Genomic DNA, 22,310 nt, shown 5'->3' on the forward strand with positions numbered 1-22,310 from the left:
GCGTGCACGCACGTATGGGAGCATTGGTGTTTGTCGCGTAGTAGTTAGCACACTTTTAGAAAACCGGCGACCCGAGTTCGATTCCCACTCACGGCCAACACTAGTCACGATTATCTGAACCGGTTCTGGGGGAGGCCCCCAGGTCGACTCAACCTCAAATAAGTACCTTGTGCGGTGCTTAAACACCGGCATTTGGAAGACAAAGGCGCCACACTTATGCCTCATGTGCCGTGACGGCCTTCATAGGCGCGTGCTAACAGCACTCGCCCCAACTGTCTGTTAAATGCTATATGGGGGATCTCTGTCTTGGCCTGTGATCGGTTGACTAATGTTCATTACCATTGTGGCTTGTGCAATTCATAGCTCGATTACGAATTATGCGCGAATGCATTTATCTATTAACTATTGATAAACATTTTTCCATTTGACCAGGTAAGGCCCACTGAGCTATGTAGCTCTTTTTCAGAAGCGACCTGGCCACAAATGATAACTCAACAAAGTGGCTTATCATATGGACATTTATAGCAGCCAAATACTCCAATCGCACGTTTCTAAATCAATATATTTTTTTAATCGCTGAAATAATTTTTTGACATACTCTACAATATCTCGTTTCCAGAAAATATATTGACAATTATGTATAGTTTATCCCATTTGTATACTGTATTGTATGTATATATTTTTTACATTTAGTTACAAACAATACATACATTTAGAATGTTATTTTTATTAATCAAGCAGGTCTTTGGAATACAGACAGCATATTATGGATGAACACTGGAGTTCACACTATAGATTCCACAAGATCACTGTACATATTCATAATGAATTTAAACAAGTTAAATAAATTTCAAACAATGCTACCGAAGGGGCGTTGGTTGGACGTTTGATATTCGTTTAAACGTTCGCAACGAACGCGCTGAGCCACACCATTCCAACTGTCATGTGAAGGAAGGGAATTCCAAAAATGTGTGGTACCACTGGTTGCACTGCGAATCAAAAAACGAGTTTGTGAAAACCCAGAAAAAAAATCCTATAACTCACTGGCATGCTATAATGGCAAAAACCAAAGCACTTAGCAACATCATCCGAACAGTAATAGGAAGGAAGAGGATTGCGAAAATGTGTTGTATCATTGGTCTGACTGTGAATTCTACCAAAATTTTGTGAAAACCCATACATATTTCATATAACAAACTATACAGGGACTTCTTTACTTACGAACATTCGACCTATAAACTTTCAGAGATCGAATAAATCCATCCATATGTCCAATTGCCCGTTTCGACTGAGAATTGTAAGTTCAACCACCGCGCAATAGATGGCAGTGGAGGCATCTATATCTGCAGAACATGACAAACCAGTGGCATCGTCATCTACATGAGATTATACAACTTTTAAAGCCATTCCCCGTGTTTAGTGTACACGCCTTAAAACGTTTTTGGAATCGACAGGAGTAAAGTTGGACTTACGAACAAATCGACTTACGAACAGACCTCGGGGACATAACTCGTTCGTAAGTAGAGGAGTCCCTGTAATGCTCTAACAGAAGAAAGAAAACACTGAGCCACACCATCCCAACTGTAATGTAAGATAATCATGTCAATGCGTGGTACCACTGTAGTTTCGCTATGGAATCCGAACAGCAAATTGTGAACAGCTAAAATAAATGCTATAACACACTATAAATGGTGTGGTCAAGTGCTTTGGGTTTTGCCGTTTTCGCATTATAGTGTGCTATAGGATTTGATCAGTGAGTTTTGACAAATTTGTTTTAAATTTCACGGTGAAACCAATGGCACCACGCACATTCACAATTGTCGTCCTTTGTATTACAGTTAAACGAATATCAACCCTCCAACCGACTTTTCTTCGGCAATAATGTCGAGGACAGCTCTGTTAAACGAACTAAACACACTCGTAAACAACACTGCCTTCACAGACTAATAATATATAATGAGCGATGTTTCAGGCAATTGCTCTTCTTCATCAAGCCAGACGGCACAGAACGTGACTCGCAACTGAGTTAATTTAGCCCTTCAATTGGTTTATGAAGCGACTCGAACCCACCATGGTGAATTTGGAATTTCCACCATTGGACGTAAGGAGAGTACTATATTAGTGCCGCCCCATGATAACGTAAGTGGGAAGACACATTGTGTTTGATATCATTCACTTTCACGAGAATTAACATTTTGTTCCTCATAAATATGAATGTTTATTTGTATAAGGTCACGCTCATTACACACAAAGTGCTTGCTACAAATGAACCACGATACCTTGCTGATCTCGTCAAGGAGCATAAACCATCACGGGAACTCCGGTACACCTCGAGGCGGCTTTTGGCGGCCATATAACTAAGACGGTCACCGCATCACGTGCTTTCAGATGCGCTTCTTCAGCCGTCTGGAACGCTCTTCCTTTCGATATTCGGAAGCCACTGGAACTATGCACTTTCAAGTTTAAATTGAAAGCTCGTTTCTTCAGAACTGATTTTAGTGTTAAGTTTGTTGTCCTTCGCCCCGCACCTCCGATTAGCACGGTTGGCTACGTACTGTGTGAAAGAAGTTCAACATAACATATATTAAAAGGCTGAGTTTGAGCAAACAAACAGTAGCAGGTGTTTCACCTGCGTCTGTTTCTCCGTTAAGAAGGTAACGTAGGACGTGGCATGCCCTGCATCGACTGGCACTTGCATATAGCACCAGCCGGCTCTAGGGCATGAAATTAAAGCACCGTCAGTAACTATTCTCTAACATATGCACGCGAGGTGTTCAGCGGTTCCACTGAGATGGGCATAGTTGCAATTGGCACGATTTCATAGTTGCCAAAGGGGAAAGTCCATCGAGACAATGTAAGATCGTTCAAGACGCCGGCGTGCGTTCAAGTATACTTTCATCTTGCCGTTGGTTATTTACTCTGCTCTCTGGTTTACACATTACTAACATCAGATTTGACGTCTTCAGTTACCCCCCTCCATCCCCTTATATGTGTTGAAATCCATAATAGAGGTTTTTTGGGTTAGATTGCATAAATATAAATGTGTCGTTAAACCCGCCACCACCCGACACAGCCAATTAGTAAGGTTTGTCACGTAAACAGAACATGCCAATTCGTCACTAGTACAGCACACCGGTGCGTTGGAGAGCAAATCGGCAACATTTACAATCTGAGTACGACGTTTCGCCAGTAATATTAACCGCCATTGTCTGGCTGTATTATGGATGATATTGGTCGCGAAAGCCTACGTGTTAAACTGATGTGTTGAAATTGTTATATATAAGTTAAACTGATGTGTTGAAATTGTTATATATAAGTTAAACTGATGTGTTGAAATTGTTATATATAAGTTAAACTGATGTGTTGAAATGTTTACGTACGTTCGTAGCGGTAAAATGACCAAACAGGCCACCGCAGAGTGGACATGTAGGAGAGGGTTCACGCGATTGGTGCGTTTGTGTAATATTCTGAAACATCACCACGTGGAGTTGATGTTTCTGACAGTATTTGTCAGCTGAACGCATCAAACCGTTTAATTCAGGTTCGCATTGACGTGCAATTGTGTAAAGTGTACAACGTATGGAGCAGCACAATAACGCGTAAACGTGTGTAGATAATGACATACGGACATGCAGGAACGAGTAATCTGTGTGAGTGGTAACGCACGATCATTTAAACTGGAAGCTCACTTTGTCCTAGAATCTAAAAATATCGTCTCGTGTGGACGTGCGCTCTTATAATGACTCTGGAAACTGTCATTGGGTAACGCCACTACCAGGTCTCTTATCCATTGCTGCATTATCACATTTAATCCTCGATTGAGTAACGGCAGCTCTGAGTGGTGCAAGAGTTCGTCACGGGGACAATGCAAGTCTGTAGCGCTGATATTTAGTGTTGGTAAGTCTGGTCTATTATCACACGCGGCTTGGCTTTCCGGTCATTAGCATTCAAATATCCTGAATGTAATACAACCGATTACGACGTATTTTCAGCATTCGAAAAGCACGGTGACAACGCTTCTACTTCGGTGCAAGACATGTTCCCTTGTTGAGCATTTTTGATGAAGAAAAAAATAATTCGACGATTTGATGTCGGGAGAACAACAGCAGCAGCATCCTGCGTACGAGACGTGTCGCTCTTCATCGATTCTGGGATTTTGCGTAGTCCACAGAGCGTTATTTCCTTGCCCAACTCCACCGTGGCATGGAACATCTCTGAGCCATTCACGGGCGGATGGAGGAACAATGGTAAGACAAAAAGCAGTCCCGCCCCTGTTCTTACCCCCATTATTCGTGACCTCTTTTTCTTCTTCTTCTTTGAAAGCGCAGCTGTTCACACACACACAGTAGGTGGGGGAACGTACAACACCTGGCATTCCTGGGATATAGTGGAAATTTCAGGGGTGCGAAAGGCCGCAGCAATGTCTGTTTTTCTTGAGGCTCAAGCTGATTTGGTAATAGTTAAAAAAAATTCAACTTCTCTGCGGTGATATTGCAATGCTTCTTTCGTTCATGAGTTGTTGTTTCTTAACAGGGGCTGCAACAATGGGGATCGAATGTTTTACTTCGCATTTACCACCTATTGTTTAGCGATACATTTGAACAATGGAGTTTTTGATGGCCTGCACAACAAAGAATGCAGGCGTCTACAATTGTTCCAGTCACGGAGTCAGTCAAAGCGATATCCTTTGCAAAAGGGCATTCTCTTTGTTCATACCTTCTGAATGGTCATGTTAAAATTGCTTCCTTCTGCTTAACGTGTTCGTATTCAGCGGATTATTGTCCATATTTAGGTTCCACTTTTAGCGTGCAGAAGGTTGCCTATTTTGAAAACTCCGTCGTCCCCCTCTTGGCAAATGTTAAAAGAAAAAAATATTCCACTACAAGTTGAAATAACTACCTTTTTGCCAAAACTATGCCTATTTCCTAGATACAGATAATAATACGGATACAGCATTGCACGTTGTAAAATATTCGCGTGAACAAGGAAAAACGCGCAGAATTCTAAACAGAATACAGCGTCGTGAAGTTGTTTGTTGGTAGCGACAGCATCATGTTTGCAGAAAACGTTGCTTTCCTCGACACTGGCCTTCGCGAACGGTATCTGCAAGGTCAGGTGGGCGCAGGGAAACAGACCCAAACCCTCCAGTTGGTTAAACTCACACCGGTCAATATTGGCTTATCCGTGGATCGCAAAAAAACACGATTTCATGAAGGCGAAATAACGTAATACCACATTACAGGTACGTTTGCAATACGTCTTGCACATCAACTTGATAGAGTATTCTATTTGATGTGAAACCATGGTTTGAGCACCTGGACATGTAATCCGGAGGTCACCGGCTACATCTCCCCGGCGCGGCAGCTGGAACAATAGGCAAGTTTATTGAATCCGCCAATTTGTCCGCACAGCAGTATACATTAGTACACTACACGGTAGTTAGATTACCAGCAGGCCACGTGTGGTGGAGGAGAGCGTGGGTACCTCCACTTTGTGGGAGCCACGTGGCGAGATGCTAACTACCTCGCCTGGTTTACAGGAGGTCGTGGCTTCGATCCCAACCCTGACGTATTTATATTTGGAGTTTGCATGTCTCTCTCCCCATGGTCGCGTGGATTTCTATTTGGATCCTCCGTTTTTTTCCCCTCCATACTTATAAACATGCTTTTAGAGTATTTGACTGCTATAAATTCCTAGGCGATAAGCCACTTCGTTGAGCTATCATTTGTGACCAAGTCAATTCTGAAAAAGAGATACATAGCTCAGTGGGCCTTACCTGGTAGAATAAAAAAATAGTTTCAAGAGTTTTTAGTTCCATCCAAGACATCTGACCAGCGTGGAGGAATAGACCAAAGTCCCTTCTGGAGGGGCTCTCAAGAGCTCCCTCTAGGGCAGGGCTCGGCAACCTGCTGCTCTGGAGCCAAATGCAGCTCTTTGGCTTCCACCTAGCTTAAAAAAAACACGTAAATCTTAAACGTAATTTTACGAGAAGATAATTTAATATATATGGCAGGGAATGGGTCACTATGGAATGTCTTGGTGAATACAAAATGTGCAAGAGTCAAACTGTATTATTAAAGAATAACTAATTTAGGGGAAAAAAACTAAATAGACGCAGTTTATTCCATAATATTTTCTGTATACCTGCTGTGTTTGTATACAAGTAGCCCTACGTGTGGTGCCGCCCTCTAACTATTTTGGTCAAAGACAAAAACAACAACAGAAATGTATCTTCTTCTTCTGCTATGAAAGGTTGCCGAGCGCCTGCTCTTGGGGCTCTCTCTCTCGAGCTCCCTCTCGCGGGGGCCCCTTTCGCCCGCAGTGGCGTGAACGGCCAGCGCAGCAGGGTCACGGCGCCGCGGTGACACACTCGCGGCTCACAGCAAAAAGGGCCCTCTGTATGTTCTCGTTTTGCTCTCTGCAAAATTAGTTACTTGTCAGATGAGCAAGCGAGAGAGAGAGGGGGCTCATTGAGCCACAGTGTATATTTGGAATGTAGACACTGGGGTAAATAAAAGAGATACATCTGAAATGGCTTGAATAGAATGCAACGTTTAGAGTATATGTCTGCTATAAATTTCCACGCAATAAGCCACTTCGTTGGGCCATCATTTGTGGCCTGGGCGCTTCTGAAAATAGTTATATAGCTCAGTGGGCCTTACCTGGTAGTTTTTTTTTTATATATATAAATGTCCATCCAAATGCCAAATATTTCTTGCGGCAGTAATATTTAGAGCTAGATATAGGAGCACGCAGTCTAAGACTGTCAAAATCAATGATAAGTCAATTTGTTGAAGAGACAATTCAGTACACAAATCTCATAAGCACCAACATACAGTCGTTGAGAAATTCAAAAAAGCGTCGTAATGTTATTTCCTAAAACCAAAAAGATACATAGCAATCGGATATTCAATAACACTGTCTTTACTCGGGAATCAGCCCAGGTGATGCTCATTGCTTAAAATGTCCCTGACCATGGTAGGCTATCATATAAAGATAACCGTGACACTATTGATATAACCTTGTGGTGTTGACCGATACACCGCACATGCGGTGTTCTGCCCGCTATATAAACCATTGCTTCAGTCATTAATCGCGAATTGCGTTGCCTGCATGAAACAAGTGGCACGATGATTGCTCTCTTCCTCTTGGGACTTGTTGCTGCTGGTAGGTTCTGTTTCGTTTCCTAGCAGTGTTCAATGGTTGGTGTTTATGCTGTCGACAGGAGTTCTGAATTTTTTTTTACTTGCCATGCCAGGTGCTTTGGTTTCCTCCCACGTATATTAACACTCGACAATTGACCGAAACATCTCGGCATATGGAGGACTGCAGAGCTTGGGCAATTGTCGGCGCTGGCTCTCCGTATAGCTGCTGCCTTCCCACTCGTCTATGGTTCCTCGGCGATTGTGTGATGTGATTGCATGGTCGAGGTTCCATAAACAGACTAAGCCCGCTTCATCATTTTACTCTTTGATTTGCACTGGATGTACCATACAGGACCCACCACTGTGACCTCTACTTAAAATCAAATCTCACATCACTTGATGCAAGAACAAATCTACATTGGGTTCTGTACATCCGTTAAATATTTATTGGCAAATCTGCACTATACTTAGCTAATTTATTAACCCCATTGTCAAATTCTTTAGGTTTTTCGGTGAAGTCACGTAGAAATAAGAATAAAGTTGATAAAAATAAAATACAAATAATAATAAAAAAAAAACACGAATGTAGACTGTAGCCTGGTTCTAAATCGGAGTGAGTGTACTGGCAGTTTATAATGTAGACTGTAGCCTGGTTTTTAAGCTGGTGAGCGTATTAGCAGTCTATGATGTAGACTGTAGCAATGGTTATTAAACTGAGTGAGCATACTGGCAGTCTATAATGTAGACTGTAGCCTAGTTCTAACCTGAATAAAATCAAATGAAAAACCCAAGACACCCAAGACGTCCATCTAATTGACTTTTAACTATCCAAAAACAAGCATCGGTGTAAGGTGAAAAAGCTTTTGCCGTTGTAGCACTCGCATTTTGAACAACATTGCAGTAATCTTCTGAAGCATTTACAAATGTGATTTGTAACTTTAATCCTTTGAATTTGAATGTTCAATGTTATCGAGGGACTGTGTGTTGTTGTCTTAGTGTGGTCTGGGACTGTTCTTGCTGTTGTTTTTCCGCCTTGTTTAAACTTGGGAATTGGTGTACTTACGCAATTTTAACTGATATACTTTATACTCTTAGGTTTTTTTTCGGTAAAGGCATGTAGGTATAAATAAGTAAATACTTAATACAGTAAATTCAGCTGTGACGGTCCCACCTGATGACGGAGACTTGTGTTGCCTCCGAAACGTCGTGATTTATTATTTTAGTTATATTATTATTTATACAAAGCTTATAATTTATTTATTATTAATTTATTTATTTTTCCCTACGTGACTTTACCGAAAAAAACCTAAGAGTATGAATCCTTGCAGTCACGAAAGCTTCAAATCTAGAATGATATACTTTATTTATTTTATGTATTTATATTTAGTGATTGGCTTACCTTTCCTATACTTTGCACTCGTATTGGTTTTTTTGCAGTGTTTGTTTTTGTAACTTTCTGACCCCATGCCTCTACTGGACATCTTTAAAAAAAATGTTCATAGCTCATCGGATTTCTCCAGGATAAATACATATTATAATTCTGATCAAACTAAACATTATGATATGCCGTGGTGCCAATATTACAATAGTAAATTAATTTGTGTAGGAAGTTGGGCAACGTTGGTGTGATTAAGTTGGAGTCCGTGATAGATGTTTGATTGTACAGGAGTATGTATGTGTGTATGTTTAACCTCTTTCATACCGTACGTAGCCAATCGTGCTAATAGGAGGTGCAGAAAATCGGAGGTGCGAGAGTAAAGGTATATTTGTATCATATCCTCATCTCAGAACATCCACTACATATATGTCACGAGTCATTTGACAAATCTTTGTAGCTGGGAAAATCCCCCAAAAAAGTCACTCGTTCTTGCAACAAAATGAACTGGGTTGGCAACACTGGACGCACGTGACTTTACACCGGTGGCCGGCTCGCTTGAGCTTGTTGGCTGCGGAGGTTCGTTCTAGATTTGAAGCTTTCGTGACTGCAAGGATTCATACTCTTAGGTTTTCGGTAAAGTCACGTAGGTAAAAAATAAATAATAAAAATATAATTGAAATAATAATATAATAATAAATCACGACGTTTCGGAGGCAACACAAGTCTCCGTCACCAGGTGGGACTGTCACAGCTAGATTGAGACATTAAAACACTTGAGACAGTACATCTAGCTGTGATGGTCTCACCTGATGACGGAGACTTTATTTTTTTACCTACGTGACTTTACAGACAAACCTAAGAGTATGCGGAGGTTGGAATAAAACAAAAATATACATTAAGGAGCTCTCAGGGAATACTCACGTCTGGCGGCGTTGTCAAAGGGGAGTGCCTCCCTCAACTCCCGGTTCGCAGATCGTTTTTCTCTGCTTCAAATAAAGTGACTCTTTTGAAAATATAACAATGAGCTGCGTCGCCATGGCGTTACACGCATGTGTGTATGTTCGTAGGATATTCGTAGAGTCTCAAGTTTTGATATCCACGGATATGAACCGCAAGGTGAAATGAGTCATTGCACCTTTGGACGTGACCTGGGAAGCAAAATCATTAGCAGTGTGATTTAGGTGTCCGTGTGGACATGGTTGCCAAGATTATTGTCCCATGTACGTATGTCGAACTTCCTTGCGTTCGTAGCCAACCGTGTTAATCGGATGTTGTGGGGGGGGAAGAACAACAAAGGGGCCATCCATTTAGTACGTACGCATGGAGGGAGGATGGGGGTTAACCTGAATGCGTACGCTTGCGTATGGGGGGGGGGGGTCTACTGACAATCTACGTACGCATAGGAAACGGGGGGTGGGGGTGGTGAAACCTCGATAATAATTTGTCTACATTGGCCTTCAAATGAGTTAGATAGTCCGGCGGTGGACTATCTGTTTGCTTAAACGCGTTAATATTATTAATCCTTGATCGTTTCTGCAATGGATTAAATATCGGCTGTTCAATAGGATTGGGGGGGGGGGGGGGTGCGTCAGGCGTACGTACGCAGGTGGGGGGGGGGGGTGTTAAAAGTACGCGTGCGTACAGGAAGGGTGTGAGGGGTCAAGTTTTGACCGATTTTTTGCGTACCTACTTAATGGATGGCCCCAAACGAAGCACAACAAGCGGTCGCAATTGGGAGGTTGATGGGCGATGCTCGTGTTGTACCGTGTGCCCCCCCCCTTTTAGTGGGGGCTGACGTCGGCTGCACGAGCCAAGGGGGGCAGTGCGTGGACTGGCGCAACTACAAATGCACGGCTGGGGTCGCCACGGGTCTCTGCAACGGGGACGCCAATCGCCGCTGCTGCCTGGCGTGCAGCTCCACCTGTGAGTGTCCGTGCGCGTGGGGAGATGCCTCTGTCAGGGAGTCGAAGGGGCCGTCCATAAATGACGTCACGCGATTTTGGACGATTTTTTACCCCCCCCCCTTCGTCACACGGCGTCAACAAAAAGTCAGAACCCCCCCCCTCAAATATGACGTCACAAAGCTCTGCCTTCCCCCCCACAAAAAAAATCAAACATGCTTCAAATCGCTTTAAACTATTGTCATTGTAGCGCGTATGTAATGTGGCGCTGCACTTTATAAAAAAAAAGTCTATTTAATTAAGTAGAACGTGTTGTCTATATTTATTTAAAGTTGCGCATTTTGATGTGACGTCACATTTCTCAGCCCCTCATCGTCACACATCCTCACAAATGTCTGACCCCCCCCCCTCCTAGGTGCGTGACGTCATTTATGGACGGCCCCTAACATAATACAAAAAATACAAATACCATAACCGTTGACCAGAATTAATTAGAATGAACAAGTGAGCGTATTGGCGGTACACCGGTGGTGCCGCGGGGAAAAAATGAAAATAAAACTTTAAGGCCATGATTTGTTTTCCTCCCGCGATTCACAACCCCAGGTCATACAACCTTGCGGGGTGGCGAGTCAAAATCAGTTCTCGTGATATCAAAGCAGTCGAAAGACGAATGTCAGTTAAACATTTTGATTTGAGACTGGTTTATGAGGACCGGTGTGTTAAGCTGCACCGGTGTACCGCCAATACGTCCATTTGTATTTGTTACATGTTCACCGGATTGTGTACGTTTAACCAGTAAAAAAAACAAAACCATTGTTAACTAGAACTGAACCCTAAAAACGTATCAGGAACCAATTGCACTATAACCGTTATTTTCCCGGTTTCGGTTTAACCCGAACCGATGAGACAAGCCAAAGGTTCAAATCCCAGTCCTCTGTGCCGTGTTAAGGTCACGGATTTGCTGATGCCCAGCCTCCCTTCGCTATTACTCAGAGGCGAATAAGTACACGGTACAGATCGTGCATCACCATTAACCTCCGCACACTAACGCACAAATCCTCCCCCCCCCCTAATAACACGCTGTATTGCGAGTCCCAAATGGAACTACACAGCATGAATTTGCGTGTACCGCAGTGCCGGATTTATTCTAGTAGCACAAGTAGCTACATATGCTACGGGCCCCGCACTTTCAAGGGCCCCGCGCTAAATGCTTTCAAGCTATCAATTCCGGTTCAGTGATTCTGCACTTGCTCTATTACTATAGTACTATACCGCCTTCAACTTTTATGAACGACTGGGTGTTTAAGGTTAGCGATTTGTCGCATTATCCGGCTGTACAGCAAATAAAAAAATACAATCACTTCACTATGCAAGTAAAAAAAAGTAAAATATTTTTCTATATTTAGGGCCCCTTTATAACATATGCTACAGGCCCCGCACTAGCTTCATCCGGCACTGATGTACCCGCACGTTACGCCTGCAGGTCTTTCCAATGAGCAGAGCTGGTCGCAGAGCGACGGTGGCTGCACGGGCAGTGGTGGCACGTGCCAGATCAACAGTAACTACTGCGCTGGCTACTACGCCAGCGGCAAGTGCGGGGGGCCCTCAAACCGGCAGTGCTGCCTCAGTGAGTGACCGCTCACCGAACAACCCCCCCCCCCCCAGGGGGCACGCTCGTCGCACATCGTTCGACACGCGGAAATCCTCACGGTCACGAGGTGAACCCGACGGACGGGGCGTTGGAGCAAGTGGGACGATTACCTTCGGTATATGTGCAGGAGAGCGGCGAGTAAGCCTCGCAATTAGGCTTTCGTGGGTTGACTCTCCAACACACAGGTGTGCTGAACTAGTAACGAACTGGCACGTTTTGTTAACGTGGCAAAACTTACTCATTGGCTGTGTCGGGCGGTGGCGGGTTTAACAACACATTTATATTTACGCGACCGAACACGAAAAGAACCCTCTATTATGAAGCGAGTAAGATCGCCAAACATTTACAGCTGAGCCCCGTGTGAGTCTTCAGAGTGATTTGAGGCTAACCCGGGTAAAGAGCCGTGGTGATATTTGTAAAAACTGCTTTTGTTTCTGGCGTGGTTTCGACGACATTAATGTTTCAACTTGCTGACACGTGCGTTCTAAACGGAGGCACCCAATTATGTGGTATATACTCCATGAAAGTGCAAATTTGTTTGGTGTGTTGATTTTATATTTCACTCAGGCCATGCTTTAAATGCAGTACAATTAGACTAGTTTTCATCACAAACACTGGAGCAGCCTCACGCTGCTGTAAACATATGGCAGGATACAAGGTGCTTGCCGTTAAAGGATTCAAATCTCTTCTCGTATATACAGAAACACTTCTCATTCTATTGTGCGTGCACTACAGGACACCTTCCTGTTATCTGTGCACTGCATTATTTCTGTTGCACGAGCATTTGCGCAAGCAAGGTGCTTGGATGTGGTCTCCTGAAAGCGATTAAATCTTCCTCTTATCGGAGTCTTTGTTCAGATGAAAAGGAGTGGTCCAGAATTAGTGGCAAATTCATCTTAATGCTTGGGCAAAAGCAATAAAATGTGTGAATAAACACAAATAACTGCATGCGCCCATAGCCCATCCTATCATCAAATTGGACGAGGAGTTTGCATGAGTACTCTATCATATGTGCCGTGCTGTTTTGCTGCTAAAGAGGTAAATACGCCCCCTTAAAATCACGCCACTGTGCAATTAATGCGCACACCCTTGATCGAAGGCCATGCTGAATTCTGGTTAAAACCCAAGGGGCTGTATTGGTAGAAATGTGCAAGCACATCCTGTACCAAAAAATACCCAATCACTGTCATCACACGGTGGTTGTTACATCGGATATATGATGCTACACATGACAACGGTGGTGAGTTTTTTGCAGCCTGTATTAAATGCTGGATTGCTCTCAAATGGCCGCGTAATGTAAACATTTTAAAACGGAACAATTGTACGTTAATACTCTAAGATATGATCAAGGATGGCACGCCACCTATTAATAAATCAACGTGTGCTTTTTGGTCAGTGCCTTATATACTATAAAAAAAACTAACATCTGTGTTTTACGACTGCATGAAACCCATAATCATCTCAACTAATGGCACAAAAGACTCAACAACACCATTGGAACCTCATTTGCCAGTAAAAAATATGATAATTGTTTTTTTACCCTTCCATCTGGCAACAAAACTGACACCATTTTTACAAGGAGTCATGTTTGCATAGAACACAATACCTGCAGTCATAATGCAAACAAAAAACATAACTCTGATAATGTGCACTGTCCTTGAAGTTGATTGGTCCACACCCGAGACAGCTTTCCTTAGAGCCTAGTCTCACATGGGTTGGACCAGATGACGCCAAAAGGCGCACAACTCAAAGACAATTCACCATCAGAGTATGAGAGCTCGGGGTAAGCATTTACACCATTGGAACCTCATTTGCCAATACAAAATATGATAATTGTCTCGGGTGTGGACCAATCAACTTCAAGGACAGTGCACATTATCAGAGTTATGTTTTTTGTTTGCATTATGACTGCAGGTATTGTGGTCTATGCAAACATGACTCCTTGTAAAAAAGGTGTCAGTTTTGTTGCCAGATGGAAGGGTAAAAAAACGACTCAAAAACATTCAAGTCATAAGCTAAAGTTAGTTTTGTGGGGCGGGTGGGGGGGACAAGGCCATCTGCTGTTGACTATAGGCATTGCCGTAAACCCGTGGTTCTTAACCTGCACCCCCTGGGGGTGTGAGATGCCCTTTCTAGGGGTGCGAGACGTGGCCAGATATTTGTTAGAGGGATAAATCATCGCAACACAAATCAAGCACGGGCACGTAAGTACAACAACTACTTTGTCTAATCAAACCCTACGCATTTATTACCATTAAACATTGCTTTCTTATGATTGAGGACCCAAAGGGGTGTAAGTAAAGGTTAAGAACCACTGCCCGTAAACGCTAAAGCGACCACTCTTTTGTTGGCAGAGAGCAGCGGCAACTGGGCCACGATCTGCGCCGGTCAGTCGTCCAACAGGGTGAGAGGCTGCGACAGTAAAGGATGCGGCCACTATGGCGCTCCGAGGTAAGGAACCCGGCCTGCGTCCGTTCATTCGCCGAAATCGTAGCCTGATTCTGCGCTTTGAGATGTACTTCAATATGAAAGGCGCTTTCTAAAATCGAGGTTATTATTATGATGCTGATGATTATTATTATTAGTCAGCTACGGTGCTGTGATACTTGACCAGGAAACAAAAACACAACAGCATGTTTTGCAACATAGGTGGAGATACCTTTAGGAAATTGAGTCTTGTGTTTACTTTAACTTTTTAAACAGTTCGAAATCAAAACTAAATTTGGATGAAGTTATAACTTACTGGTTCACCGATCCGTAACCTGCCGTGAACTGTTGTGGTTTACGGTAAAGGGATGTATCAAAGTAGACTGAGTTTTATGCTCAAGAAAAGTTCGTTTCCATTGAAATGGTGTATTTATAAAATTACAATGGCATTATTAGCTTAGCTAGGCAAATAAGAGATGTTTTCTTCCTGCAACTGTGTTTGCAAAGAAAGGGCACGTTTGCAAATGCTTATTTATGATATTATAGACAAAAGGATTAATGCAAGAGTCATTGTTTTTAAATAGCAACCTATCCAAAAATAGCTTTGACCTACATCTCACATATGAAACTACAATAATATCCGGTATAAATATACATTTTGCAGGAGATTAAAAAAATCCTGCAAACACTCTGAATATTGTACACACATTCGTGATTTCAAACGTAGTGAAGCTCAAAGAATCCGCAAACACTCCGACATTCGACAAGGGCAAAATTCCAAAACTTTCCGCTATTTTACGATGAACAAATTGCCTCCACGCTCAAACAATGCGGGCGTAGCGCTTCGTAGCTTTCGATGGCTTTGAACCACTGGTGCTAATTCCACATTCAGAATCAGAATATGTATTTATACTGGAGGAATACAATAACGTCAGTACAAAAAAACACGATAGGAGTGCAAAGTACAAGCAAGGTAACCATAAAACCCAAAACATATACAAAGAAAACTAAACCATCCTCCATCCTACCAGGCAAAGCCCACTGAGGTATTAACTTATTTTTTAGAAGCGACCTGGCCACAGGTGATAGCTCATTAAAGTGGCTTATTACGTGGAAATTGACAGCAGCAAAATTAATCAAACTAATTTCAATGGATGCTGGCCTCTCCGTGTGATGACCACGATTGACTTCCCACACAGCAGTGCTGTGCACATTATATCGACCCCACAGGGGACAATGCGCTGCGTCGACCCCCAACTCGGTTTGAACTGACAAGAGTCGTTTGATTGCGAATCGAGAAATATAATTACGCCACCACGAAGCATAAAAAAGAATGTACCACCTTTTAACCCGAATCACTTTACTTTTATCCAGAGCCATGGTTTACGAGTTTGGTCAAAAACACAAGTTTCCTTTGGTTGCACCCAGAGCCGTCCCTATAGTCACGGTGAAGCTGGGCGACTGCCCTGGGCCCCGCGCCTTGGGGGGGGGGGGGGTGTCAGCTGTAATACTTCCAGTTTACTTTGAAGGCGTTGGGGGGGCCCACACGCTGTGATATACACCGTGCCCCCCCCCCCCCCCCTATCATAGCTGTCGACCCATACGGTTTATCCCGTATTCTTGTACAGGCAAATAGAGTTTTCAGGTCCATACGGCGTGCAGCCGTTTCAATACGGGCAAATTTTTTTTCTAATTGTTTGTGTTTCTCCCTTGTGACGGGACTTAGTAGGATGAACGTTGAGATCTTTAAAGGCACGGGGTGACCAATAAGGTCTGAATTGGTCTGTACTAAGGTAGGGCACTGGTAAGGGGTTGACAGGTATGCCCTATGGACGGCCTTGGTTGCACCGATATTACTTAGGTCACGCACACTGCTGTATTAACCCTCTCAACGCTGTTTGAACCCGACGCAGGGGCGACCGTCAGCACATGGGAGCGGACGTGGTCTGCAATGACGGCTCGGTGGTTTACTCTCCCTTCACGGGGACTCTGCAAGGCCAGGCCAAGCCGTACGGGGATGGCAGTGCCATCGATGATGGAGTGAAGCTCTCTGGCTCCGGTAACTCGTCACTCACACCTTCATAGCTTCCAATTTTGGTTGATTGGCGGCCTAAGTCGGTGGTATTTTGCCATTGTGGGGGTAGGGGGGCAAATTAATTAATAAATGGGGGGGGGGGGGTGCGGTGAAAGTTTATTCACACCACACGTGGCAAATGTGTTCAGTGTTATTGAGGACCTGCCGTCAAAGCTCCAATCCGCAGAGGAGTGTGTATGCAGTCCTGTACAGAAATGTATACAAATGGGATGATTCAAACAATGGAGTACAAAAATGAGAGAGAGAGAGAAAAACAATTGATTGCGTAATTAAATTGGGACCGGGGAATCTCGACAATTCCTCATCTCCAGGGGGAGGGGTGTGAATTGTGTACAAGCCTGGGTCACAGTGCCTTTGCAGTGGCTGCTGGAACACTGTGCGTCTGTTCTTGTCAACTTGTTGTGATGTGGGGAGTGGTGGTGGAGCGGTTAGCGCTACGCTGCGCTACAAATCTGGCGTACCAGGTTCGATTCTCATTTTATTTTATTATATTTTATTTTATTATTTTATTATTTCCATTCTACGTGACTTTACTGAAAGAACCAAGAAGATGATCAAAATCACTCGGCAGACTGATCGATTCCTGTGTGTGTGTAAGGAGCGGTGGTGTAGCGGTTAGCACGCTGCGCTATGAACCCGACGGCACGAGTTCGATTCTCGCTCACGGCCAACACCAGTGACGATTATCTGAACCGGTCCTGGGCCTCCCTTAGGTCGACTCAGCCTCAAATGAGTACTTGGTGCGGTGTGTAAACATCGCCACTGGGGAGACAAAGGCGGCCGGGCGTGGTTCCGGTCATCTACTCCTTCGTGTACCGTGCCGGCCTTTATAGGTGCTCGCAAACAGCACTTGCCCCTACAGTCTGTTAAGGCTATGCGGGAGATATTTTTTATTTGTAGTGATAGTTCACACAATGCGAGGAGTAAAATATTATTTAAGGATTTGTACTTCTTTTTTTTACAAAAATACTGTAATCATAAATGTATCTGTCACTGTCAATAATTGTATACTCCTATACAGTACGTTACTCTTAGTAAATGTGAGTGTGAAAGCAAATTTCTACGTCAATATCACTGGTCAACAGAAAAAAACATTTTTTTTCTGGCCTGGACTTTTGCAGCTGTTTTAAAACTAATTTCAGGGTGCTGATTCCAAATCTGATCTCAGATTTGCTCTATCACATCTCATGTTATGCTATCGGCATACCCCATTTTCATTGATTTTACCCGAAATTAACTCTGTCACTTATGATTGCAAGTTGTTGCGAGTCAGTGACTGCTTTAGTGTTAAAATATGGTGCTGTATTTTTAGGATAGTGTGTTTATAATATCATTTCATGCAGATATCCACATTTATTTAATATTTTTCTTCTGCAGTTTTTATTGAAAATGCCAGATTTGGAATCAGCACCACAAAATTACATTACAACCGTTGGAATACCTTATGCCAGAAAAGTGTGTTGACCAGTGTATTCGTTGTTAAAAAAAAGTGTCCAATCGTTTTAACTTAATATGAAAAATCATAAAATATCCTCGACGTTTCAGAGCTGAAGAACCCCCAAAGACGATGTATCCCCCAGAGACGCAGACACCACAGATAGACACACACACACACATAGATGACGCATGCAGACTGCGCAAGACAAAGACACCAACACACACGCGCGCATGCAGACGTATACACAAACACAGACTTGCAGACACAATGCAGATTACATACACGGACACTTGTGTCGGGGCCTTCAGTAGCGCTGATTAATAATAATTACGACAGTATCGTCAAAATCACACATTCCGCCCAAGCTGGAATCGTGTCATATCTGAGGTGGAGCCCTCAGCTACTACCCCACTCTACAACGAAGAGAAGACAGGTCGATCGATGATCGAGTGCTCACCGAATCCCCCAGTTACATCCGTTATATATCACAAGGTCGCACTCGTTAAACACAAAGTGGCTGACGACAAATGAACCACCAATGGCTTGCCGATGTCGCCCAGGAGAATAAACCGTCACCAAGCAAACTCTGGTCATCCTCGCAGCAGCGGCAGTGGCTTTTGGCTCGCCATTGAATAAAACGGGTCACCGCATTGCGCGCTTTCAGATGCGCTTCTGCGGCCGTCTGGAACGCTCTTTCTGATATGAGGAATCCACTGGAGCTATTATGCACTTTAAAATCATCTAGATTAAAAACGAATTTCTTTAGAACTGCTTTTTGTGTGTAGTTTGTTGTCCTTCCCCCGCACCTCCGATCAGCACGGTTCGCTACGTACGATACAAAAGAAGTTCAACATCCATAAATCATCACTCTTCTATCGCTACTTACCATGGCTACTGTTCCTGTGAACTTCGTCATTGATTTCTCCACCCATGCTGAGATCTTGGTCTACCAGACACCGGCTGTGGTTGTCTTATCCACGGTGTGTTCCAACCACCACACTGCACTGCTAGTCTTCGTCATTCCCTCCCATCGGCTCTTTCCCCAAGTTTCTGAAAACCACTCTTCAACCTAAGAAACGCGTTAATTCTTTATCTACTGCAAGATTTGTTGCCAGCTGCTTGGTATTTTTTTGGGGTGGGGGGGATTTGGGCCCGTGCTCAATAACAGTGATAACAAACGAAACATCAATGCCACTTTCATTCTTCCCTTCTTTGTTTAGTTTCTATCCAGGCCTCAAGATCAGCTCTGCCATAATGAATTGTATACATCAGCATGGCCATGAGAAGAGGATGTATAGTTTGTGGTTGCATGCTGAATGATTGTCCAAGTGTGGTGTGATTCATAATAGAGGTTTGTGGGCTAGATCATGTAAGTATAAATGTGTCGTAACCCTCCACCAACCGACACAGCCAATTAGGAAGAGATTTGTCACGTAAAAAAAGTTAATTAGTTTACGTGACAAATCCCTTACTAATTGGCTGTGTCGGGTGGTGGAGGGTTACGACACATTTATACTTGCGCGATCTAACCTAAACACCTTGATGATGAATAATATTGGTCGCGAAAGCCTACGTGTTGAACTATGGTGTGATTTTTTGTCTAAAGAATGTGTGGAACGGTTCTTCGATCAATTGAGCAAGAACGCGTGATGTTATTATTACCACATTGGTCACGCGTTGGTCAAATGCACCTTTGTCATTATTCCCGTGGTTGTGTTTGCGTCCAGGTTACTGCATCATGATGTTCTACCTCCGTCCCGACAGCTACACGGGCTCCGTCACCAGAGGCCAGCGCATTGGCTATCTACTGAACATGCAGTCTGTTTACCCCGGGATCACGTCTCACGTGCACGTCCAGATGTGCGACAAAAGTGACCCCACTCCGTATCTGTGAGCAGACGCTCGGTCCCCGCGGTGCCGAACGTTTTGCCCGGTGTTCCATTTGCCAGCCCCAATAATTAGCACGCTGCCAGCGCCGCAGAGATCTGTTCACGCGAGTCCCATGCTAAAACGAAATGTCGTACAGGAATCTTTAACATAGAACTCGAATGCTGAGAGGCCATAATGCTATGTCCATTTCAAATCAATGAACCAACAGCACTCAAATACTGGGCTCCAACTTGAGATTTATAAGATTCTCATCAGCAGCGTATTTTGTTTCCTCAACACGATCACCAATGAACAACAAAATACATTTTAAAGAGGTAGTTTTTGTGTCCAATTTGGCTGAACCTCACTCTAAGATGGGCAGAATCATGAAGCTTTGCTGAAGAGAGAGTGGTATGGAGATCACATGAGAAGCTGTTGGGGCAACATTGAGTAAAGGCTTCCCATGTCCCGTCACGGTCATTATGAACACCACGTGAGGCTCTAGTGGCGTGCGGGTTTCAGGACGGAAACGCGTCTTGTTCTGTGTTCAGGTGCCCACAGCACAAAGTTACTCTATGCTGCATTGTTACGGTGAAATAAAAGAGACTTTGATTTGTCAAGTCACTGCAACGAACAACCTGCGCGTACATCTTTTTTCATCATTCTGTCAAGTCCCTCCAAGACCTGATGCAATATGTTGAAGAACGTTCTCAAACACATTTTAAAATATTAATACATTTAAACCTACAATATTGTTTTATCGATATAAAATAGAATTCGAGTAAAAATATCATCGTAATATTTTTTTCAGTTTATTGTCTTCTGATGTGCATTACACGAGGATTACAATGTTTACCCCTCTCTGAATTATTATTATTCGCAAATCTGTACCTGTAAACATTACACAATAAAACATATTTGACTGGCATTGCTACGTTTGGCATGAGTTGAGGACATAATAGCGTAAGTTTAACATAACATTTCTGGGGGCACAATGGGAACTGAAATTTCCAGCCTTAAGTTGTTTCAGCTGCTGGCTGCTGCCACAGAGTGGAAATTTAGTCTTCAAGGGACCATTCTCGGATTCCGGATATTGTACACAGCTGGATTTTAAAAAAACCCGCAAAGATGTGCATCGCATGTACTGTATAACTGACCTCGTCCTTATCCAGGCCACCAACACGAAATAACCGAAGAAGGCCGAGAGCTTTAATATTCGTCCAATGTGAATTTGTGTGAGTGTGTGTTGGCAAATCTATGATGGGTTCCGGTCTGTGATCATTGTTATATTGTAATGGGGTTTCTTGTCACAGATTTTAATGTATTGTACACACCTACTGTCCATCAAGGCATCTGGAGCCAGTTACGCTGGGCATGAATACATGGTTCTGCCTTCATTCAGTTCCTATCATCTTACTGTTATATATGGCGAGATGTTAACTACATTGCCTGGTATACAGGAGGTCGTGGGTTTGTGAGTTCGATCACGATCCTTACGCCTGTATATTTGGAGTTTGCATGTCTCTCTCTCCGTGGTGGTGTGGATTTTCCTCTAGGTCCTCCGATTTTCCCTCTACATTTAGAATCAACATGCATTTAGAGTATTTGGCTGCTATACATTTCCACATGATAAGGCACTTTGTTGAACAATCATTTGTGGCTAGGTCACTTGTGAAAAAGAGCTATGTAGCTCAGTGGGCCTTACCTGATAAAATAAAAATAAAAATACAAATAGAATAAAAAAATATGTATATTCCTCTAAAGAAGAATGAACATCAAACGAAATTATGCATCCACTTAGAAGACTATACGAATATATTTGACTGCATAAATTAATGCAGGCATCCACACGTTCACGAACTCCTAAACTAAAGAATATATATAAACATGAGTCATACACATTTTTAATTGCATAAACAAAAAGAAATAAAATACATATCACGACGCAGGCAAGGAGAAGGGTTCTTGCCAAAGTTTATTCACATTAACATTACCATACGTTTCGATTTAAAGCTTTCGTGACTGCAGGGATTCATCTTCTTGGTTCTTTCGGTAAAGTCACGTAGAAGGGAAGTAATAAAATAATAAAAATAAAACATAATAAAACAATTCTCACGACGTTTCGGCCACAACGCAAGCAGCCATCCTCAGGCGAAGAATGAAACACCCCAAGCTTGGAGCGTATATTTAAGCTGGGTTAGAGGGGGGGGAGGTGGGAAGAAGAGCGCCTAAACAAAATAATTTGCATATCAAGAGGAATTCAGCATATGGAAAATGCGTAGGAGGTGGGCGGGGGGGGTTCCAAATCAATACTATGCCCGTGCATTATGCAGGATTAGCAGCATCAAAGGGGGGGGGGGAAGTGGGGGAGCATTAACAAAGGAAAGGAATGTTAATAGTATGTAG

At 43.2% G+C, this 22,310-nt stretch overlaps 1 protein-coding gene across 1 annotated transcript; it reads left to right on the plus strand.

Annotated features, from left to right (window-relative positions):
- The first annotated feature begins 7,010 nt into the window (after positions 1-7,010).
- Positions 7,011-20,832, plus strand: LOC144722590 (leukocyte cell-derived chemotaxin-2-like). The gene is made up of 6 exons (XM_078600808.1): positions 7,011-7,167; positions 10,309-10,446; positions 11,908-12,051; positions 14,430-14,526; positions 16,416-16,561; positions 19,763-20,832. Exons 1-6 carry the CDS (start codon positions 7,131-7,133, stop codon positions 19,927-19,929), a joined length of 729 nt encoding a protein of 242 aa, XP_078456934.1. The 5' UTR covers positions 7,011-7,130; the 3' UTR covers positions 19,930-20,832.
- The last annotated feature ends 1,478 nt before the right edge of the window (positions 20,833-22,310 follow it).

Source organism: Lampetra planeri, chromosome 15 (assembly GCF_965212315.1).
Source record: "Lampetra planeri chromosome 15, kcLamPlan1.2.h2, whole genome shotgun sequence".
NCBI classification, from domain to species: domain Eukaryota; kingdom Metazoa; phylum Chordata; class Hyperoartia; order Petromyzontiformes; family Petromyzontidae; genus Lampetra; species Lampetra planeri.

Excerpts from the sequence above, each read along its gene's own strand:
- LOC144722590 (XM_078600808.1), top strand. The coding sequence starts at position 7,131 with ATGATTGCTCTCTTCCTCTTGGGACTTGTTGCTGCTG. Across the intron at positions 7,168-10,308 it reads CTTGGGACTTGTTGCTGCTG|TGGGGGCTGACGTCGGCTGC; the intron begins GTAGGTTCTGTT and ends CCCCCCTTTTAG. Across the intron at positions 16,562-19,762 it reads AGTGAAGCTCTCTGGCTCCG|GTTACTGCATCATGATGTTC; the intron begins GTAACTCGTCAC and ends GTTTGCGTCCAG.